General features: G+C 44.4%; 1 protein-coding gene and 1 long non-coding RNA gene across 2 annotated transcripts in view; both read right to left on the bottom strand.

Annotated features, from left to right (window-relative positions):
* Nucleotides 1-22,775, bottom strand: part of LOC144819556 (uncharacterized) — a 378,156-nt gene that overhangs the window by 43,001 nt on the left and 312,380 nt on the right. The window lies entirely within an intron of this gene.
* Nucleotides 5,590-8,450, bottom strand: GAS1 (growth arrest specific 1). Its single transcript, XM_078675705.1, has one exon. It carries the CDS (start codon nt 7,813-7,815, stop codon nt 6,985-6,987), a length of 831 nt encoding a protein of 276 aa, XP_078531831.1. The 5' UTR covers nt 7,816-8,450; the 3' UTR covers nt 5,590-6,984.

Genomic DNA, 22,775 nt, shown 5'->3' with positions numbered 1-22,775 from the left:
CTCTTACCTCGGTCGGTAATAAAAAATACACAATCGATTGACGTGCACTGGACCTCTCAAACCGTGGACCCTGATTTCACTGCACCTGCTGCACTAATGATGGCTGCTTCTCTGCTTATGGGTCTGCAAGGTGTTTACTCTACCGGCCTACGCGTCCTCTAGCCACACGTCCTCCCTCCTTTTTACTCGCTCATTCCTACCACACCCCCCTCACTCGTCCCTTCTTCTGTCTCTCTTTGATCCTTATCTCACTCCTTTCTCTTCCTCGCATCCCTTTTGGCCCCATTCCCTTCCCCTTATTTTGCCCCTTGGCTCGTCCTGATCGTCCTTCTCTCAGGTTACATCCCCATCTCCTGTTCTCTTTTTTCGTATATCCATTTCCTTTGTTGTATCAGCCTCTCCTTTCATCCCTTTCCTTGTTTTTCTCGATTCAGCCCCGATTCTCTGTTCCTCCCAAACTTTATTAAGAGTAAACACAGAGCAAGGCCCAATGCAGGATTCTTTTTAAACAAATGTGAGTGGATGACCTAACTGCAAACAGAACAGGACAGTCTAAGCCCTTTCTACCTCTGGGCCCTGGTGCCACTGCACCGGCTGCACCATCGATAGCTATGCCCCTGTAAGGAGGGAGGCGCATAATCATGCTTGGCTTTACTGTACCCTATTCCTTTCTACACCTCACTTGTACATTTTAAGGCCCTCCTTAGACTAAGTGGACCCTCAAATTTAGGAAAGACCTTAGATCCAGAATTCTTTCCTCAATGCTTTCAGGAAAGCTGTTGTAGTCTAGTTTCTATCACAGCAACACTTTCAAACTGATACTTTGCAGTACGATTGGCAGTACTACCCATCAAAATAAAAATTATACTTAGAATGTGTTTTATAGGCATTCCCCTGCTCTTCAATATGGACATCAGAATGTGAAGTAAGCACTGCTCCTGAAATAGATGGTTTAAACGGAGAGTACTGACTGAGTCCCAAATCTACACACTCCAGCAGATAGGCAGGCACTGGGCCACTGGTAATGAACTTTAGTCAGGGCCACTGGAATTATGTGACAGTTGAGGCTCAAATTGTGCAGGTCAGTTGACTAAATTATGTGGCGAGAAGAGCTAAATTATGCAGCATGATGTGGCACTTTCTGAAGCAATATTTCTTGGCGATTTGGTAACTTTTACAAATGTTAGGACTGTCTGGACAAATATTTCACCTAAAATATATTAGCTTTACTTCTAAATACAGCAATCAACAGGTGCCCCGCCTTTTTTCCTGTGTGACAAAAGACCTGCCGTCATATAGCAACAGGTATGGTGTTTTTTTTTTAATAACGTTTGATCATTTTGAGTTCGAAACTACCTATTTGTTAAAATTTGCAAATCATGCAGATAACGATGAATTATGTGGCAAGAGTATCAAATCTGTAATTATGCAGAAAAAGTTGCAGCTGCAGAATCGCATAATTCCAGTGACTCTGGCTTTAGTGTTGCATTGTTGTCCAGTACCATTTGACATATAAAAGCTCTGCAAAAGGCAAACTTGCAAAGAAAAAAAATCGGAAAGAAGCACTCTGTAGTCACTGTGCATATAAAATCTCTGAAAAAGGTAAACTTATAGAAAAATTTTCTATAACCTTCATTTACATGGAATAAAAAGGATCTGTCCGAGCAATGAAATCTATCTCACAATGGGAAAGGAAACTTCCCCCGAGAAGATATTCTTCGTTGTCATCCCAAAAGGAGACAATCGAGAACCCAATCAGCAAAGATGACAGTCCTAGAGCACATAACTCAAGACGATGTCATTCTTACCTATGCATTTTCCTATTATTTAAAAGGGATGGCCAAATTTCCACGAATTGTCTGTTACCATGTTGTACAAGAAATGTAGTCTGGAGCAGTCTTTCCAACTATGTAATAAGTTTATGGGATCAGGGAAAGACACAACCCGCAATCTGCAGAGAAGGGAGGCCTACGTTAGAACATATTGCACGATGCTAATTTTTAAAATGTGTAAAAGTAAGTATTAGCCATTGCGCTCAATCAAGTTATGGATTTCCCACTTTTGGTGAAGCATAAGGAAACCAGTTTTACGCGTACAAATACAAACACATAGAAGATGACACGTTTATTAAGGTCTCCTAATTCAATGTTGCAGGTTTGGTGATATTTTAAACAACATGGTCTTCGGTTTGGTGTTGTAGTGCTGTGTCACCAGCCTACTCGGTGGCATTACATGGCCATAATACACTCATATCCGTTGTTTCCACTTTGGTTTCTGCTGACGCAGTTAAGTCCCCAAAAACACCCGCAGACCCTCAATAATAAGAGGACAATTCCGAGAGAAGCTGGCAAACGCAGGGCCGGACTGATGGAAGTGATGTGTGCCTCTTGTTATGACGCCTGGTTTCACATTATTTTTAGTATGGCCTGGCACATTGCTGTGTATTGTTTCAAGTCAACAGAGGGCCCAGGTTGGTCCTTTGTGAGGGGGCACAAAAGGCGCGCTGCGCACATGGGTGCCCAGTCAAGCCTGAACCTGGCTCCATTTACTGTATGGTCACTGTCAGTTCAATGAACTGCCCCCTTGTTCTCGCCCATTGTCCCCACTCCCTTAAACATTTGTCACCCAAGTGCCTGCAAAGACAAGTAAACTGTCACCGGGGATTCAACTGAGAGTGAAAAAGGGGGAGGGGAGGAACAGACCACATTAGATTATTGTACATTAAGTTAAACAGAGACCCCTACTCCATTCATCAGGGAGAGGCAAAGTCTGGCCAAAGTGGGGGAAAGGAACCAGACAGGAGAGCAAAAGACGGGACTTCTTCCCCTACCCCCACCCCCACCCCTTCGTTATTGTTAGAGGTTTTGTTACTGGTGTAAAACAGATTTTTTTTTCTTGCTTGCCTCTGACTGATGACAAACGCACTGCCACCTCCTAGTCTGTGGTATTTCTCACAGGGGCAGAGGTGGTTTGCATATATGCCCCAGTCTGAAGGACTTCAGCCGACATCGCCAGCACCTTCGCTTTTTAATGAGACCGTAAATATTGCGGAGGGTCCCTGCGATCAGAGTACACTTTCTACACGCGGGAGGGGGAGGGGCAGTCGAATGACTCGTGTCCCCTCCTCCCCGGCAGTGCCCAGTGTTGATTTATTCCAGGCAGATGCTTTTGACAGGGGCCTGTAAAAATCAAGCCCTCAGTTTATTGTGGTAGTTAATTATCAGTCCAGCTGCCAGCGCGGACCCCTTTCTCGTGCAAATGTCTTTGGTGCCTCCTGGCTAAGAGAGAGGAATGTTCAGCTCGGCTCGGCACTGCCTCTGGCTGAAACAAAAAATCGCAAACGGGGTCTCGAGTGTTTATGCGGTGTACAAATGCAAACAGGGCCCTTTTTTCATCGGTGCAGTGGCCATCTATATTGTATACATAGGTTGCTTCTTTACTAAGGAAATTTAACATAGGGGGCTTGTTACAGTTAATGCACGATAACACTTTTTTGCATCGGAACAAAAAGAACCAAGAGGGGTTTTCATTAAGTTTCCTGCTTACCTCAAATGTAAAATAAAGAAAACAACGCAAGCCTATGTTCACATGTGCTTCCCTCCTTCAGTCCAGGGGTACACGTTTCAAGTAATATGGTGCACTCGAGTTTCACACAAGGACAGAGATCATTTGTTTAAAGTTAGTTTGGTGGAAAAAATGTCTCCTTTTACTATTATGAAAGCAGCAACAATGATGCAAAATCCAGTTGCTCCCATTTTGCATCTATGCAAAACTACGTAGAGCACAGGGGTCTTACAACTATTTAATGAATCAACACAACATATTGCTGATGGTGTAAAATGCAACAGTTTCGACAGCCGATAGATTTTTTTTTCGCTTCAGAAGAGTGCACGTGGTCAAAGCCGTCACAGGCCACGTTGCTGTTGCCTGGAGAAACACGAGTTTGCAATAGCATAAGCATACATTTACTTTATCACGGTGCATTTTCTCAGTGCGATAAAAAATAAAAAGTTGAAAGTTTATGTCCAACAACCTCAAAGGAACATCCCCTACACTTCATATGTTCTCACAAAATGCAAACTCATTCTTTCTGCAAGAAATCTTTTCACCGCTCTGCCTTTGGTCCTTTTCTCTGAAAGACAAGGCCTCGGGCTTTGTTTTCACAATGCGTTTACTCAGCCATTGAGGTGACTTAATAAAGCACTTAAGTAGGCGCACACCATAGTCATGCAGATGGCTTGGTTTTGTAAGAGTCTTGTTTTCAAGGTGCAAGAGCGGGCCTTGTGTTTGTGATGAGCGAGTTAAAGAGGGGGTGGGGGGGCACTCAAAGAGAAAAGGCTGACAGGGCAATCAAAAAGGTGTGATCTTCAGAATAAAATAAGGGCTTCATTTAAAACAGGGGTGGTTAAGCTCTAAGAACTAGGGGAGGGTCTGTGCAGCCTTTTATTTGGCATACTGTCAAAGCCTGCCGATAAAGTTTATTTGGCATGGCACTTGAACTTTTTTCCAGCCTTCTTTTGACTGACTTTCCAATCACAACCTTTTGAAAAAGGGAGAAAAAAAAACTTTAAATAAACACCAGAAATGGAAGATAAATAAACTTTTTTCTAAGTGCCTAGCTTGGCGCGGTCTGAACCGAAATCCCTCGAGGACCCGAGCTCTCTCTTGCTCCCCCTTCTTCCCCTCTTTTGTGTTAATGCTTCAAAGATTTTCCAATGGCCGAGTTTATTCCCACTGCAAACACTTCTATTTACAAGGTCAAGTGTATCAGCACTCGACGCAGCTTAAAGTGTAATTATTTATCTAAGGGCGTTTGAGTGTAGATCAGCAGCCCTGGCAGAACACCAGACATCAGCCCACAAGCACAACATCCCTTGACAACAATATCACAAGCCCGTGCTGTTTACTCGGGGGCTTTCTTGCAGCGCCTCCTCTGCAAACACGTTACAGACGCGACTGTTTTTATATACATTATTTGTTGTTGCATTCTGAAACCCAGCTAATCTTTGCGCACAACACCGCCAGAAAAGTACATATACAGAGTAACTGCCATACACATTCGTAAATATCTATTAAAACACACAACGCGAATTCAGATCAACGGGTTTTCCGTTCGTCCACCTCTCGAGTTACAATAAAAAGACAGGGTAGCATCAGTCACAAGGCACTTTGTAAACATTCGATAATGTTTGCACGGGGGAAAACTGAGCAAAAACACGTATTGCAAGGACTGCTTTGCTTGTTTGTAAAAAGTGGAGCAACAGGCATTGCAGGTGGTTGATATTTTAAGATTTTGCTAAAGTAAAATTGTGCAGTTTGACTTTGCTCTATAGTTGCTGTATACATTACTAGACAGGGACCAGTCCAACAGCAATTACTCCGCGTTTCTTGTGTAAGCAGCAAAGTATAGAAGAATAGCACAGCACAACAGTTTGCTCTCGTGTAAAACAAAATTGGGAACATTTAGTTTGGAGCAAAATCTGTTTGCTCAAGCTTGTATTAGGCACACAACAACATTGATTTGCTCTACAATGCTGAAAACAATTTCTCACTGAATCTACGGTATACAAAACAAAGTAACCAAGGCAGTTGTGTTTAAAATATCTTATTTTACTATTGTGCACTTCAAAGCAAAAGCCATTATATTTTTCCAAAGATAAAAAGGGCCATCTGTATACCTTCTATAAAAATACAATGCGCTGAAACAAATCTGAAATGCATTTACATAAAAATCTCTCAAAAATACGAAACTTTGAGCTTCTATAAAATACACTGTACATTTGGAGTTTTAGAGCATACTTCACTTGTTCGTGTCCCTTACAAATCATATATGTACCTTTTACAGAAGAATTTAAACTAATTATTTTCCTGAAAATAAGATGTAGATTTAAACTCTATTTTAAATAAATTATTCCCAAGAGAATACAATTTATAGCATTTTATATACAAAAGCGTTCTCACTGATAAAACCCCCCAGTTTTAAATATTTACTTATATATACTTATATAAAAGATGTACCAGAGCCAAAACACCTGGAAAGAGCAAATACCATTAAAAAAGTCCCAGGATGTTATGCTACAAGTTTATAGAATTGAAAGTGTCTTTCAAATATGGCAGTGCAGAGCTCTTCTCAAACAAACGTTGCAAAGGAATAATGTAAAAGTTTTTTTTCGGGACAATTCCAAAATTGTTGTCCTCGTGGGTAGTGGCAATATACACTGTACAGAAATGATCCAGGAGTGTAAGTGAACAATTAAAGACATGGACGATTATAGGCAGCAACTTAGGGTTTGTAACTTGTCTTCTGCTGGCAGGAAAGCAGCTATTACATCATTTTAAATAAGGGCAAACATGTACACAGCTTCACTGGTCATTCCCCTGGAAAGTTCCTATTGCATAGTACTCATAATTAAGTTCATTTTTGCACTAGTCATTGAATGTCTCCAGGCACATTTTAAGAAACCCGTGAAGGAAGACAAAATTTCAAGATGCCCAGGGCCAGGTAAATTGTACACCATAACCTGCTTCTTCCTTTTCCAGTCAGCTACTGTTAACCTTGTGTTTAGAAAGCACATCATTAAACTACAAGTAACAGACCAAAAAGAAAGAAACAGGTCGGGCAAACTTGTCACCACACATAGGACACAGTTGAAAACTCTTGAAGGAGTAGGTTCTAGGAAGTCACAATGGGCGCAGTAGAGGTTAGTGGCATCCCGGATGCTGTCAAGAGCTGCAGCCAAGGCTACAGAAAACGACAATCCCACACGTTACCTTCACTCGGCAGACTCTGCTCTCACTTTTAGTACAAAGATAGCCAGTGTCCTGCTGTGACACTCCACAACGTTGGGCAGTTTAACGCTTGTTCAATTGTGAAAGTTCAAGTTAGGCCACAGTTGTACTTCCGTGTCAGAGGTCGTGCGCAGCGCCGCAAGTGTCAGCGGTACGCAACTGAGAGGCTGAAGCGTCAAGCGTCGTCCGCGCGTGCTATAGCAACGAGCACAAGATGGACGCCGCCAAGGTCCATGCCGCCAGAACCAGCAGCGGCGAAGGGGCGGCCAGCAAGGGGCTGCCCGAGGAGCCGGTGTCTTGCACGACCCTGGGCTCCTCCCGGGGCGGCAGGTCCTCGTCGTCGTTACCGTAGTAGTCGTCGTCGTCCGAGGAGCCCCCGCTGCTGCCGCCACCTTGCTGGTAGGCTCCGGTGTCCTGCCCGAAGCAGAGGCGGGCCATGTTCTCCTTGACCGCCTCGCAGATGGGACGCTCCAGGCCGTCGCAGACGCACTCGCTGAGCAGCATTGCCTTGGGCAGCGTCAGCATGTCCTGGATGACTTCGAGGCACTCGTGAGCGCAGCGCACTCCGTTGAAGAGCTTGCCGCAGTGAGCAAGGTAGCGGCCCAGGGCGGCCCCGCAGCGGGCGTCGCGCTCGCAGCGCCGCCGAGCCTCGGTGCAGCCCAGCACGCTGGCCCCCGAGGCGCCCGTGCGCGGGAGGCAGGGCTCGATGGCCAGCTTGGTGGCGCGGCAGCTCTCGTCCCTGGCACAGTCGCAGTCCTCCAGCGCCGGCCCGTGCCGGGTCTGGTTGAGCTGGATGAGGGCGGAGATGCAGTGGCTGGGGCAGCGGCGGCCGCGGGGAGGCGAGGCCCCGGAGAGGTCTGCGTGCTGCAGCAGGACGGGCTCGCACGCCTCGCTGTACAGGCTGTAGGCGTACTTGCAGTCCGGCTCCCCCTGGCACTGCAGCAGCGCCTGCCAGCAGATGAGCCGGCGCCCGGCGGCGGCCCCCAGCAGCACGGCTGTCAGCAGCAACACCCGCACGCCGGCCATGGGGAGGGCGGACAGCGCCGCCCCCGAGTAAAGCTGGCCGAGGTCCGGTCGCAGAGTGTCCGCATGAGGCTCGGCCCTTCACAGGTCTGCAGGGGCTCCCCGGCACAGAAGCGGGCACTGCAGGGAAGAGTCCAGCAGCTTCACAGGCTCTTCGCGCGGCTCACATAGAGGCAGCCAGTCCAAAAAATTGCTCCTTTTTTCTGTTTTGTTCACTTCTGCGGGGATGCCGTGTTTGGTGATCCGCCACAAAGTCCTGGTCAGGAATGAGGCTGCGCTCCAGTCCAGCAGCCCTACTACTTGTACTCGTACCCAGCTTCAAGTTAAGTGGGCAGGAGGAGTACACACTCAGGATCTCCTCAGCTTTCTCCTGTTCGTGTCAACAAGTCCTGTAGGCACAGCCGGCCATCCTTCTGCCGCGGTTTGTTTTCCTGCCCGGCCTTAAATACCGAAAGCGGGATGCTATCTTAATGCCTCCTCATTATGCATGCGAGAAAAAGCAAAACAAACACAACACGAATTAGAAGCGCTGCAGCCGCGTTCCCCGGTCTCCTCGCTCGCCCTCGCCTCGCTCTTTTACTCCAGTTGTGGCTCCCCGGGTCAGCCCCCTTTCCTGGACTCCTCCCTCCACCATTGGTGCAGCCTGTTTTGTCGTGGTCTAAACTTTTTTTTTCACTGTGGGATTCTTTAAAAGGGGAAGGGGGAGGGAAGGATGCGTGCGCTCTGGCTGCATGAGAAAGTCCCTGGAAGATTGACATCTCCACCCCTCCCCCCCTCCTAGCAGGGCCACTCTCTTCAGACGCCTTCTGCACTTTAAAGCAGCCCAGATTCCGATATAGATTTAGCACAGCATAAGATATGTACCACTCGTCGCCCCTTGTGATATAGAAACTACATTTTCGGCTCTAATTTTTTTTCACGACGAATATGCTCATGAATTAGAAATAGAGGAGACACAAGTCACACCAGCGTGCGTGGCAAAAGCCTCCGAAAATCAAGGCACTCAACTCGGTTCGGTACCAATGCGTGTAAGGAAATGGCAACTTGCCCCTTGGCTACCACCGAGGGGACGACGAACGGTTTGTCTCGTTAACCTCCCCTTTGATTCGCATGGCAGTGGTATGCGGGTGTTAATCTTTGGAACGTTCCTTGATCTTGAACTGTCCCCTGGATGCTTTGAACCAGATCGGTTTTAGCATGAAACTGGCCATTTTCTGCCTGAAGATGAGGTGCATGCAGACTTTCCCAGTTGGGTCACTCGACATGTGTCAGGTGCGCTTGTTTTGAACAGTTCCCTGAAGCACTCCATGAGGAGATGGTATTAAGTGTATGTTGTATAGTTGTCCGTCATTTGTACAGCACCCGGCCTCTCAAAAGAAGGAAATATTGTCATGTTCATGCCTAGAACCACGCACGTTTTTTTCTAAATAGTTGTCATTTTTGAAAACGCAATCCGCTCCAACTGTGTCCAGGCTTGAGTGCTACTGACACATCCTCAAATAACCCCATTTCCAACTTCTTGACAGGGAAATCTGTCCTTTTGCCACAGTGCTCCTTGTAGTGACACCGCCCTGGCAGTCAGAAAAAAAACTTCACCTGATGTGATTTTCAGGTATGCTAGTGTTTCCTCTAGCCTGTTTTTAAGGTTTTTGTCTTCTACCTCCCGGTTGCGCCTGAAAAGTAACGCCACTACGGAACCCTCTTGCTAATGGTCATCTAGGATGTTAGGATCTCTTTACAAATGCAGACTGTGACGCCCGTTGCAAAAGCGATCTCTAGACATGGAAACAAACCATCTTAAGGTCAGCAAGTTAAAAAAGTGGCCATAATACCTATTTTAGACGTGTACTATCCCGGTAAGGACAACGTTTTGCATTGCATTTTTTTTGTGCATGTCAATAAGTAACGCTGGACAAGGGGCTCTTAAATTGCACAGGAGAAGCTTGAAGCGGATGGCAAAAATAGTATTTCGACGAGTTTACATCCAGTCCAAGGACTGTTAGTGTTTTTGTTTTGATTTTTTTTGTATTAAGGTACATCCCAAATAGCTGAATACCACAGTCTAGCGAATGTCCAGGTTGTGTTGCATTTGATTGGACAGTGTAGTTGAGAATAGATTGTGACAGTTCGGGAACTCTCGGTTTAAGTTCTCAGCAACTTTCCCTTTTCACCACTAGAGGCAGCACTGTCTTTCCAGCAGAAGAGCCATCGGTGCGTATTCCAGACACAAACCTGCGCTGCACGACTGCTCACCACCACCAGCGAGCACTGAATTGAGCCAAAAGCCTGAAGCAGAAATGTTCCGGCACCTACAGGATGCGGGTGGCATGTCATTTTGTGGACAAAATGTATATGCTTATATCTGTAAAAGAGGGAATGGCACCTGCGCGGTACCACGTGGTCTCTCAGCACCCGCAGAGTCCACTCTTGCTTTCTTTTTATAACCTAAAGGGGGAAATCAAAACTGTTCACACCGAAATGTGCAGGGAATTTAAGTCATTAGATCTAGATAAGTGAGATTTTTGTCAAATCTGCAGGGTGCTGCCAAGCTGAAACTGCCTTACTGCCTCAGTTGTGTGTGATCTTTGGCAATCGGGAATGCTGCCTTCGAGCTTGCCTGATCTATTATATACTTTTCATTACGTAGATGCAAAAACTGCAGGCAGCCATTACAATGTTGTTTTAGCCAGTATTTCACTTCGAGCATTGTTTTGGTTATTTGTTGATTATTTGCAGTTCCTAAAAGCATATGTTAACAGCAGTATATAATATATATCGATACAGAGGCACTTAGCCATTGTTTGATATCTTACTCTGGTAAAAAAAAAAGTAAGATTGTAGTCCAAGGTCATTCACTAACCTAGTTGTCAGTCAGTCAGAATACTTTATTTCGATAAGTCAATATAAAAAGACAATGGTACAATACAACACTTACATTAAATGCATAATAAAAGGAAAAATATATTAAACCAATTAAGATGTTCTCAGCGATTTCATGAATTAAAAATCACAATAAATAGAATAAAAACAACAACCAATATGTGTGCCCTAGCAGTCAGTTTTACCGTGCAAACACCATTCTAATTTACATCCATGAACATTTATGTATAATTAATCAATCATCTTCCTGCTCTTGGTTGTGACCGCACTCACTAAAAAGCGATCTGGGGTGTCTTTAGTAATTGCAGGTACAAGAGAGCGGGCTTGACTTGCAGGAACCCCGCCTCTCTAAGTATTGGGACCAAGAATTTCATTCTTGATTCCGTAAAGTGACCACAGAACATCACAAAAGGCAATGTGTTCTGAATGGAAAAATTGTCACAAGAACACTGCGATGCATTTTCAGGAGTGCTCCATTTTGGAAAATGACCGAGATTCAAGTGGATCAGGTTAAAACGGAAGCGAGTTAAAAGAAACCTATGGTAAGGATGGTTCACCATATTGAGATACATTTCTGGACCTGGTGAACTAGCGACAATGAGATTAGCCCTTACAGTAGGTTTTCTGAGCTCTATTTCCTCCCTTTCCAGAGACAACAACTGTGCCATGGCTCCCTTAATTTGTGTAATGTCCCTGGGAGTTATTATCTCTGGGGAGGAAAAGAGCTCCGGTCTCCCTAGTTTAAAAAAGCTATTTTTAATATATGTCAACCACTGAATCTTACTGGAATTTTCTAATAGGAGACAATCTTTCATGATAATATGGTTCAGGGAGATTTCCTGGTTCAACCAGGTCTTCATCCAGCATATTACGGGAGCCATTTTTATCATGTCAAAGATGAACCCTACCCCCAGTTCGGAATGAATAGTGTATGAGGGAGCGGACTGTGGGACTGAGAGAACTGATCTCAAAAATTTGTTTTCGGTCACCTGTAGGCAATCCAAAACACTATAGCCCCATATTGAGCTACCATAGGTCGCTGCTGCAATACATTTTGTTTTATATATCTTCATCAGTGCAGCTATAGGTCTTGCCCCCAGTTTTTTTGAGAATCCCTGGAGTGCAGAAGTAGTTCTAGCAAGGGAGATATTTCTGTTTTTAAGTTGCGGTCCCCAATTCCCCCTCTCATCAAAAGTAATCCCAAGATAGGGGAATGTGGGCACTCTGCAAAGTTCTTCTTCGCAACAGTAAAAAGTTTTAGATTGTTTCTTCTTACTGCACCTCCCTATAATCATGATTTGAGACTTCTTAGCATTTATTTTAAGATCCAGGGATCCCATAAAATTTCCCAAAACATCTAGCAGCCGTTGGAGTCCAACCCCCGTCAGTGAGAGAAGGACAGCATTGTCCCCGTAAAGGAGGACTGGAATACCAAGTTCCCCTATACGCGGTATATCAAGAGTTGCCTCCTTTAATGCAGGTTCTAGGGCATTAATGTATACCGTAAAAAGAAGAGGAGCCAAGATACATCCTTGCCTGACCCCCCCGTTCTGAGTTAAAATGGCTAGAACATCGCCCCTCAGTGGTAACCCGGACAGATGCCAATAGTCCCGAGTGTAAATCCGCCAAGAGGTTAACTAAGGCCCGGTCTAATCCCATGTCAAGTAAGATTTGCCATAGCTTTGACCGATTTACAAGGTCAAATGCCGATGAGAGGTCCATGAACCCCAGATACATTGACCCCTCTTTTGCCTTGGTATATTTATCTAAAAGCAATTGCAGGTTAAGACACTGGTCTAAAGTACTTCTTTTTGATCTAAGCCCATATTGCAGGTTCGACAGAACCCCTCTATCGTCGAGCCAGTCCGTTAATTTATACAGAATAACACGTCCTAAAATTTTTACTGAGGAATCTATTAGGGAGATAGGTCTGTAACAGGAGGGGTCCTGCCTGTCTCTTTTCTTGAAAACTGGAATTATGATAGATTTTTTCCAAGACTCCGGTATGTTGTTTTGATTCAGGGCGTTAACCCCTTCGACGCTCATGACGAGCCCAGCTCGTCATGGAGTTTCCATTGGTTTCAATGGAAATTACATGAAGGAGAAAAAATAGACTTAGCATCCAAGTGGTTAAAAACGCTACACAGGATTTTAGACCAAAATTTTGGTGCACATTTAAAAACATCTGAAGGAACCCCGTCGGGACCTGGAGCCTTATTTTTTAAAGTCTGTTCAATCGCTCTTTCTACCTCTGTCTCTTCAAAGGTCACATGTAAACTCTCAGAGCTAGAAAATATATTAATCTGCTGTTTTTCCAAATCTGGGGTTGAATAGATTTTCCCAAAATGTGAAATCCAGCCCTCATCCGGGATGTTGGTCTCTAGAATAGAGTTATCCTCAGCCGAGAATAGTGGTTGATTAACGATTTTCCAGAACTGCCCACTATTTTTTAACGTCTCAGGGGCAAGTAATTCCAACCAGGCCTCTTCTTTCAGCTCATTTTTTCGGTCCGAGATAGCTTTCTTATATGCAGCTCTCAGACTAGCTATTTGAACTCTATCTTTAGGGGTGGCCTTCAGAGCCTTAAGTAAACATGCGTGTGCCCCAGAGCATCTTTTGTTAAACCATCTTTTCCCATGATGTCTCGTCTGACTGGGGCCAGCAAGTAGGCTTTGGTTAATTTGTCTACAAATGTTATCAAAGGCAATGACCACATGAATATTTTGAGCCTGCTTCTCTAGGCATATGGCCACATCGTCTTCAACCTTGCCCAATAATTCTTGCAGAAAGGTTTCAGGAACTATATTAGACCATTTTAACCTGCGTCCTTGGTCTTTAGCAATCACATTTAGGCCGCTCTTATGTGTCACATTTTTAAAGATTAATAAATCTGCGGATATTATGTCTACTGACACCGGGTTATGATCACTGAAGACTGAGACCTCAGTCTTCTACAGTAAAACCTTACACAGTACAAAGGAAGACATACAAATATAATCGATAATAGTACCATCGACTGTCCCTTTAAAAGTAGGGGTCCTAGAGCCACCTTCCCCGCAACCAGACTCATAGAGATTCTATCTTGCCAGAAAGTTTTCGAGGGCCTCACCCCGTTTTGAGTGTTCGAGATGAATAGGCGAAGAATAGGGGGGGCCCTCCTCTTCTATATTGGCACATGGTTGGTTGCAGGGATGAATGTTAAAGTCCCCTAAAAGGATTATTTCATAAGTATTCACATTGCTTCTGTAGACTGACAAAAATTTCTCCAGAATATCTAAGTTTAAATTAGTTAACTCATTTGCAAGTGAATTATAGAAATTGATAGATAAAATCTTAGGAGTTTCAGAAGAAGATAATTCAACCATTAAACAATTTTGGCATCCTGAGTTACACAACGTTAGTGTGCCCTTTAGGTCAAGTTTAAACAAGCTCACTAAACCACCCTTAGCTCTGTTTGACGCACTGCAGGTTGCTGGGATGCAAAAGTGACTGTACCCATCCAAAGAGAAGCTATCCGTCAGATCCCAGGTCTCTTGAAACGCTATAATGTCATAAGTTTTTAAAAAGTTGATCCAAGTATCATTCCCTGCTTTGGCCTTAATTCCAGCAATATTCCATGTCATAATCCTGCAAGAAGAATGTGAGGGCTGTACATTGTTCCTCGGAATATTTGGCAGTCAATCATTTTCCTCCCGAGATGATAGAGGGGAATATCGATTGGCCAGTGGGAGTGGATGATCAAAATGACAATTTGGCCTGGGCAACCTGTAATGAAATGGGTCCAGTCTATTCGCAGGATGATTTCCAGTTTGCGGAGGTATATCGCAGCCATGCCTAAGTAAAGATGGAACTGGCTTGGGCAGAACAGTGTGTAGATGTGGTGTATTGCCATGGTGGTTATAGAAAAAAATCAAGAGGGCGAGCACATACAGTATTGTCAACAATTGGCTGCGGATGCCTAAAATTAACAATAATACAATCCCTCCTGGTGTTTTTCCTCGAGTTTCCTATCCAGGTAGCTCTACGAGTAGATATTATATCATCTGAAAAGGACAGTTACTAACCTAGTTTAAAAATAAATAAAGCAAGCACAAACTGGTGGCAGGGATGAGCAGAAAAGGAAATGACCTGGTAGTGGCGCAAAGCTGCTGACCTGTCTGGAAAGTAGTTACAAAAAAACAAAGCTGGTTGGGAGGAAACATGGAGCAATGAATTAGCAGTCTGGTGGTGAGCGTACAGTCCCGTTGGGGAGGAGGAGGAGACGAAAGCCATGGCCTTACAGGAGATGCTAAGCTGCAACTGAAAACAAGCATTGAAAATGCAATAGGTCTCGCCTTTGATTAAGTTAAAGCCATTTGCTTTGCTAATGGTATTGTACAGCAAAGCAATTAGCTTTAACCCCTTCGCTGCTAGGCCTTTTCCCCTCCTGTGCTAAGCCTTTATTTGGCTATTTGGGGTAGTGCGTGCTTAGGCCCCTGTAACTTTTTGACCACATAAGGTATCCACGCCAATTTTGCGTCCTTTTCTTCCAACATCATGGGGATTCTAAAGGTACCCAGGGTTTGTGGATTCTCTTGGAGGGGTCCCAGAATTAAGCAAAATACAGTAAAATGTTTGTTTTTTTTCAGAAAAATGGGAAAAACGGGCTGCAAATGAAAGCCTCTGGGTTTTTCCCTGCAAAAGTTATCAAAAAAGGGTTTGTGGGGCTGAAATAACAATTTCCCCAGCTTTTAGGGAATGACAGTCTTTTGTCAGAGAACCAACATTTTTTACAGTTTTGGCATTTTTCTGGGACATAGCCTATTTTTGTTATTTTTAGTGCTTTCAACGTCCTTCCAGTTAATGGTAAAAATGAGTATGAAAGCAATAATGGATCCTGGAAAGCTTTACATTTTAGAAAAGTAGACAAAATTCTAAATTCAGAAAGGGGTAATTTGTGTAGATCCATCAAGGTTTCTTTATAGAAACTAACAGTTAAATATTGGAAAAATTGAAAATTAGTTGAAAAAAACAGCCTTTTGTGTCAACGTTTTCACCTGTAACTGCTTATAATTATGACAGCTCTTTGAAAGCAATATACGTTGCATCCGCTGGACCTTTCTGGTTGTGGGGATATATAGGACTTGTAGGTTCATCAAGAACCCGACGAACCCAGAGCCAAAAACTGAGCAGCAACTTGCAATGGTATTTTATTATGTACCAGGTTTAAAGCAATTATTCTGAGAAAATGTATACATGGAAAAATCTGTATGAAAGACACCTATTTATTTCTGAAATGGGTACAAATTATAGAGTTAAGAAACAGTACATATTTGCACATTTTCAAAATTGGGAATACTCATACTAGCATAAAAGTTATTGGTCATTTTTCAAAATGACTTATTTATTACACAATGTCTTTCATTTGGAAGGAAGAAATGCATGAAAACGCAATAGGTAATAACAGTTGCTTTACAAATCTGAATTACCCTAAGTCTCCCGATAAAAATGGTACCTCACTTGTGTGGGTAGGCATAGTGTCCACGACCGGAAAGGGCTCAAACCTCAACGTGAACACACCACATTTTCACAATGAAAATGTACCCTTTTTTTGCGAAGTGTGTAGCGGTCGTTTTTGAACCCTAGCACCCATACATTTTTGAAACATAGACACCCAGGGGAATCCAGGATAGGGTGATTTGACTGCCTGCCACCATGTTCTGTTACCCAAAATCCCTTGCAAACCTAAAAAAATTGACAAAGAAAACACATTTTCCCCACATTTCTGTGGTAGAAAGTTCTGGAATCTGCTTGAATCCACAAATTTCCACCCACCTCGCGTTCCCCAAAGTCTTATGAGAAAAACTGTACCTTACTTGTGTGGGTCGGCCTAGTGCCTGCGACAGGAAAGGGCGCAAAACGCAACGTGGTCACACAATCTCGCCATGAAAAAGGACCCTTTTTTGGCAGAGTGCCTAGCTGTAGTTTTTGTACCCTAGCTCTGCCGGCACCTAGGGAAACCTAGCAAACCTATAAATTTTTGAAAAGTAGACAGCCTGGGGAATCCAGGATGGGGTGACTTGACTGCCTCCCACCAGGTTCTGTTACCCAGAATCCCTTGCAAACCTAAACAATTGACAAAAAAACCAACTTTTCCCCACATTTCTGTGGTGGAAAGATCTGGAATCTGCGTTTATCCACAAATGTCCACCGACCCCGCGTTCCCTAAAGTCTTATGAGAAAAATGGTACCTCACTTGTGCGGGTCGGCCTAGTGCCTGCGACAGGAAACGGCGCAAAATGCAACGTGGTCGCACCTCAATTTCGCAGTGAAAAATGACCCTTTTTTAGCAAAGAGCCTAGCTGTAGTTTTTTAACCCTAGCTCTGCCGGCACCTAGGGAAACCTAGCAAACCTATACATTTTTGAAAACTAGACACCCAGGTAGCTCTGCCGGCACCTAGGGAAACCTAGCAAACCTATACATTTTTGAAAACTAGACACCCAGGGGAATCGAGGATGGGGTGACTTGACTGCCTCCCACCAGGTTCTGTTACCCAGAAACCCTTGCAAACCTAAGAAATTGTAAAAAAAAAAACATTTTCTCCACATTTATGTGGTGGAAAGTTCTGGCATCTGCGTGTACCCACAAATTTTCTTCCACCCCGCGTTCCCCAAAGTCTTCAGAGAAAAATGGTAACTCACTTGTGTGGGTCGGCCTAGTGCCTGTGACAGGAAACGGTGCAAAACGCAACTTGGTGATTTCTCAATTTCACAGTGAAAAATGACCCTTTTCTGGCAAAGTGCCTAGCTGTACTTTGTGAACCCTAGCTCTGCCGGCACCTAGGGAAACCTACCAAACCCACACATTTCTGGAAGTAGACACCCGGGGGCTTCCAAGGAGGTATGGCTTGCGTGGATCCCCCAACGTTCCATTACCCAGAATCCCTTGCAAACCTCAATTTTAGCTGAATAAAAGTTTTTTTCACACATTTTTGTGGGGGAAAGTGTGGCATCACCGGGCTCACACAAATTTCCTACCACCCAGCGTTCCCCCAGGTCTCCCGATAAAAATGGTGCCTCACTTGTGTGGAAGGCCCAAGTACCCACGACAGGCAAGGGCTCAAAACATTTTTTGATAGGCAATGTCGATGTTGCCTCAAAATGTTTTGGGCCCTTGCCTCTCCTCATGAGGCACAGTGGAGCTGTGCTCATGACAAGCTGGGCTCCTCATAACGAGCTCAGCTCGTCATGAGCACAGCGGCGTGGCGCTTGCCCCCCCCCACCCCACACCCGAGGTTCCGTGAATTCTGAACCCGTTCCATAAAGGTCATGGTTTTGTTACGAATTTGATATTAGCGAACCGTAACTAGTTAGTGCGGCAAGTATAAGTGTTTTCATCATGTTAGACCGATGAATTCACTACGTATTTAGGGATTTCTTTCTGAACCCTTGGGTTCCATTTTGTGTATGGCAGCCATTTTGTGGTTGCCCTCACATAGGCCGATGACTGGCTGAACTAGTCTTTTTAAGGACATGTACACCTTAGCTCCAGTTCGTGCTGACTTCTGTTTGACCTGAGTGAACTGACCCTGTTGCCTGAAGCTGACCTTGTTAAACCAGTTCCTGCCCTTTAGCGGATCAAGATTAAGGATCAGAGCACAGGACATCATAAAACTTTACTGCACACAAATATGCCTTATCCTACTCTCACCTGTTTCTGCTCCTTTCTTTATGGTCTATTTATGATTGGGTTGTGCCCTTTTTTTATTATGGGTTCGTTCGACCTGTCTAAAGAAGAATGTTGGGTTTGACCGATGATTGATCATGGGCTGGGCAACTGAAAAGTGGGTTTTACTGTCATGCGATACCTCTGGTGTGGATACATGTGATTGGACAGTTTGTAAATGTAAGGTATTTGTCTGGAATGTGATTTTTGGCATAAAAAGGGATGACTTGCTATGTAAAATTGAGCAGTCTCCTGAGAACTCCTACCGTGATGATTTCTAGGACTTCTGTTACTGGCTGCAGCCCAAAAATTTGATCTTTGACGCCACCACGAAGAGTCCCGTGTCTCTGTATTCTAAGACAGGTGAACCCGAAGACTTTGGGCGTGCCCCTGGCGCCACTGGGTTCTAAAACCCGGTTCTTCAGTTGGCGCTTCCAACGTGGGGCAACTTCAGGGGTACCGGTCCAAGCCAGAAGATCGTGAGGAGCTTCGTGAGGAAATTCTGGAGGACGGCCACCACTTCATCGACCCCGGCATGTCGAATGTGGACTGAAGGTCTTTTCTCCGAGGCTTCCCGCTTTCCTGATGGCTACTAAGGACTGCTGCCCTGACTGTCGCCCTGTCTTGGACCCATTTGGGATGCTTTGTAAGGCGAGACGATAGACGGGTCTTCTGGTGGCGTGACTGATACCTCAGTTACGTATAAGTGGGTCGCTCCCAGTCCTTAGTTTTTGGTTCTTTGGTTCTTAGTTTGTTTGGTCCTTAGTTTTGATTTGAAAATTGCAATTTCCAAAGCCAAGGGACTCGTATGTTTGCGAGACTATCGTTGAAGATAATCCCTTGAAGTTTGAAGCTCTATTAGTGAGCAAAGATGCCTAATCGTAGCAAATTTGGTACTTGGTTTGGTTGTGGTTGCAACAGGGATTCCCGATTGGAGGATTCATGTCCGATACCTCCAGTTGGAACTCCGACTTATGAGCTCTATTCTAAACACGGCGTGGGCCCCATTACGTTTAATGAAGTATGGGTCCAATACACTAGGAAAGACGGTGTTTTAAAATGGCCACATCATGGTAGCTATGACACAGAGATTCTAGATAATTTAGAAGTTAAACTATTTAAGAAGAAAGCCCGGCCGGCAATGTTTGACTCCTTTCGCCTTTGGCGTAAAGAAGCCAGACAACGAGAAATTAAACAAGCTAAAAGAGATAAAAGAGAAAAGGATGTATCAATAATGCAAGCTGCTAGGCAGTTTAAAGAAAACGAAGAAGATAAAGCAATTGAGGTGTCAGATAGGCTACATAATATGGCTATTGATAAATGTTATCCAGCTTTGCCATCTCGTCTTGAGAATGCAACGAAGGACCCTGAGAAGGATCCTTTGATGTCACATTTGTTGAGATTACCACCTCCTTATGCACAGAGTGCTACGGCACCTCCGCAACCTCCAGTTGCACCACGTCTTGTTGCTGTTCAGCCACCAGGTACTCCACAGATGGCTTTACCTCCTCCTGCGTAACCCGCTCTAGGGTCGCAAGCTTCACTACCTGCTTTGCCTCTAACTCCTTCGCCTTCCGCTTCTGCATCTGAGACTCCTACTGTTCTTATTCCTACACCTTCTTTGCCTCAAAATACTTATTCTCCTGTTCTTATGTCTGCTTCTTCTCCATCTGTACGAAAACGAATGACAGAGACTGTTTCTAGTTTATTGTCTCCATTGTTTGGGTCATTGAATATGACCCCTGTTTCGGAACATAGGCAGAGTCGTAGTCAGCTTCCTGGTTCCGAGGAACGGGCTGTGTTGGATTTGTTAGCTCGTAAATGGATTATGAATGCCTCAAGGTATAGTTTGCCAGCGGTTATGGATGTTTTCTTTCAGTGGGAACTGCCCAAGCAAAGGTATGTTTTTAATGTAATGTGTATGTTTCTGCGTCAGGAATGGGACGATAATGATTTGGGTTTGATCCCGCAGGAACTACTTGATGTTCAGTCGGATTTTGCTAAAGGGATGATAGTGGAATCTGATATTACAGATGCCTTAGAGACGATACTGGCTTTTAGATCTAGCCTTCCGCCTCAGACATTGTACGAACCTGATTCCTCTGTTAGAAGAAAAGCGAGACAGTATCCCATGAGAGAAGTTCCTCCTGTATGGAAGGAAGCAGTTCAGGCCAATGTGAATCAGGGTATTGTTGCCACTCCGGCTCATTTTCAGCGAGTATGGGTACATGTCCCTTGGAAGAGAGCAGAGGTCTTGGCTCTTAAGCAGACCTTACCTGATCCTCGTAAGAATCCTGCTGGTTACTACAAAGAGTTGTCTCAGACAGTAGATGCGTGTATAATGAATTTAGCCGACGTTGACATGTTGATGGGTAATGTAGTTCCGCAACCTTTGTGGGCGAAGATTCGTCATGAGAATCATGCAGCAGAGTTAGGTGATACCTGGGCGAATATTGTTGCTGCAGATGGTAGACAAGTAGGAGGTGTTAAACCTGAACCCTTAGTTGCAGAATTACCTGGTAGAATTATTACTTTGATGAAGACGATGATGCCTGCTTTACGAGTGAATTGGGATAAGTTAGCAGCATGCAAGCAGAAGAAAGATGAGTGTGTCTGACTTCTTCACTAGGTTTGAAGAGACGTTTATTGATCACAGTGGTCAGGATATGAGTACGGAAGGTGGTCAAAGATTATTTGTGGACAAATTTGTCTTTAATTTGCTCCCTGAACTTTCTAATAAGTTGAAAGATTCTGAAAGTTCTTGGGCTGTTTCATCATCGGCCCAGATATTGGCGACTGCACAGTACTATGAGAATAGGGATAAGGACGAGAAAGAAAAAGCAGAGAAAAAGACAAAAGACTTAAAGACAAAGGTTCTTTTACAGCAGGCGTATCCGCCTCGCTCGAATCAGCAAGAGTCACAGCAACGCCCACAGTTTCAGCAACCTCCACAGTTTCAGAGATCGCAACAGAACGCTGGGTATTTTCCTCCAAGACCCCCCTTGGGTTTGAATCAGTGTGCGTACTGTAGGGAGGAAGGTCGTTATAAAAATGAGTGCCCTGTTTTACGACAACGCGCGAGTGGTATGCCGGCCCGAGAGACCGTGGTGGTTTTCAGCAAGTGTCTAGGGGTAGAGGACGTGGTGCGTTTCCTTAGAACGAACGTTCCTTTCCCCCGCAGAATTCTATGAATTGTTTTCATTAACAGAAAATTGCATCTGGTCAGTCGACTCAGTACTATGCTGATGACTATTATGTTGAGAGTGAGAATGCTGACTATAATGATTGCTAGGACAGCCATAGACAAAGAGAGGGAGTAGTGTCGGTTCCAGTAGATCAGAGTGGGCCTTACGTTGCAGTAGCCACATTGGGTGTGGTAGAGCCTTTTCTTTTGGATACTGGTGCAGCGAAGAGTTCTATCATGCACTCTAAACTCCCTGGCGCACCTTTGTCTGGCTTAACTAATGTTTCAGTAGGATTCTCTGGCGCCCCAGTTCGTAACCCAGTTTCTAGTCCCTTGTCTCTTTCTATAGGGCCTTGTGAGTTGGAAGCACCTCTCATTTTAACGACAGGTTGTGGTGAGAATTTGTTGGGTTTGGATTTGTTGAAAAGGTTGCATGCAACATTACATTGTTCTCCTTCTGGAGTACAGCTTACATTGGGTAAGAAAGTGATCTCTCCGATGTATTTGTCTAAAGATCGGCTTCCACCGGAATTGCGTTCTCTCCCTGATACTCTTTGGGCTACTGGTCCTAATGATATAGGATTTCTAGCGATGGTGAAAGAGCGCTTTTAGCGATCATCTATGATTTGATTGAGAAAGATGTGATTGAAGAAACGAGAGTTAATGTGTGTAACAGTCCCGTTTTGCCTGTCCTGAAGCGCACTGACTCTACTCAGCCACCTGTTTATAGGTTTGTGATCGATCTTAGAGAGGTTAACAAGATTGTCGTGCCACAGTTTCCAGTTGTTCCGGACATTACTGCTTTGTTGACTTTGATTCCTGCTTCAGCTGCCTGGTTTTCGGTTATAGATCTGAAGAATGCTTTCTTCAGCATTCCAATTGCCGAGGAAAGTAGAGATATTTTTGGCTTCTCTTTAGGAGGCCGAAGCTTCCGGTTTAAGAGAGCTCCCCAAGGCTATTGCGAAAGTCCTTCTATTTATAGCCAGGCTTTGAAGACTCAGCTTGATACTCTTGTGTTGCCTGCTGGTGCTGCTCTAATTCAGTATGTGGATGATCTGTTAGTGGCCGCTGATGATGAGAAAACTTGTAAAGAAGCTACGTTTTCTTTGTTGCGACATTTGTCGGACTTGCATCATAAAGTGTCACCTTCTAAGTTGCAGTATTGTTGCCAAGAAGTGACCTACTTAGGTCAT

This window comes from Lissotriton helveticus, chromosome 2_1, assembly GCF_964261635.1.
Source record: "Lissotriton helveticus chromosome 2_1, aLisHel1.1, whole genome shotgun sequence".
NCBI classification, from domain to species: domain Eukaryota; kingdom Metazoa; phylum Chordata; class Amphibia; order Caudata; family Salamandridae; genus Lissotriton; species Lissotriton helveticus.
The sequence above is the reverse complement of the archived record's forward strand: the minus strand, read 5'-3'. Positions and strand labels throughout refer to the sequence as shown.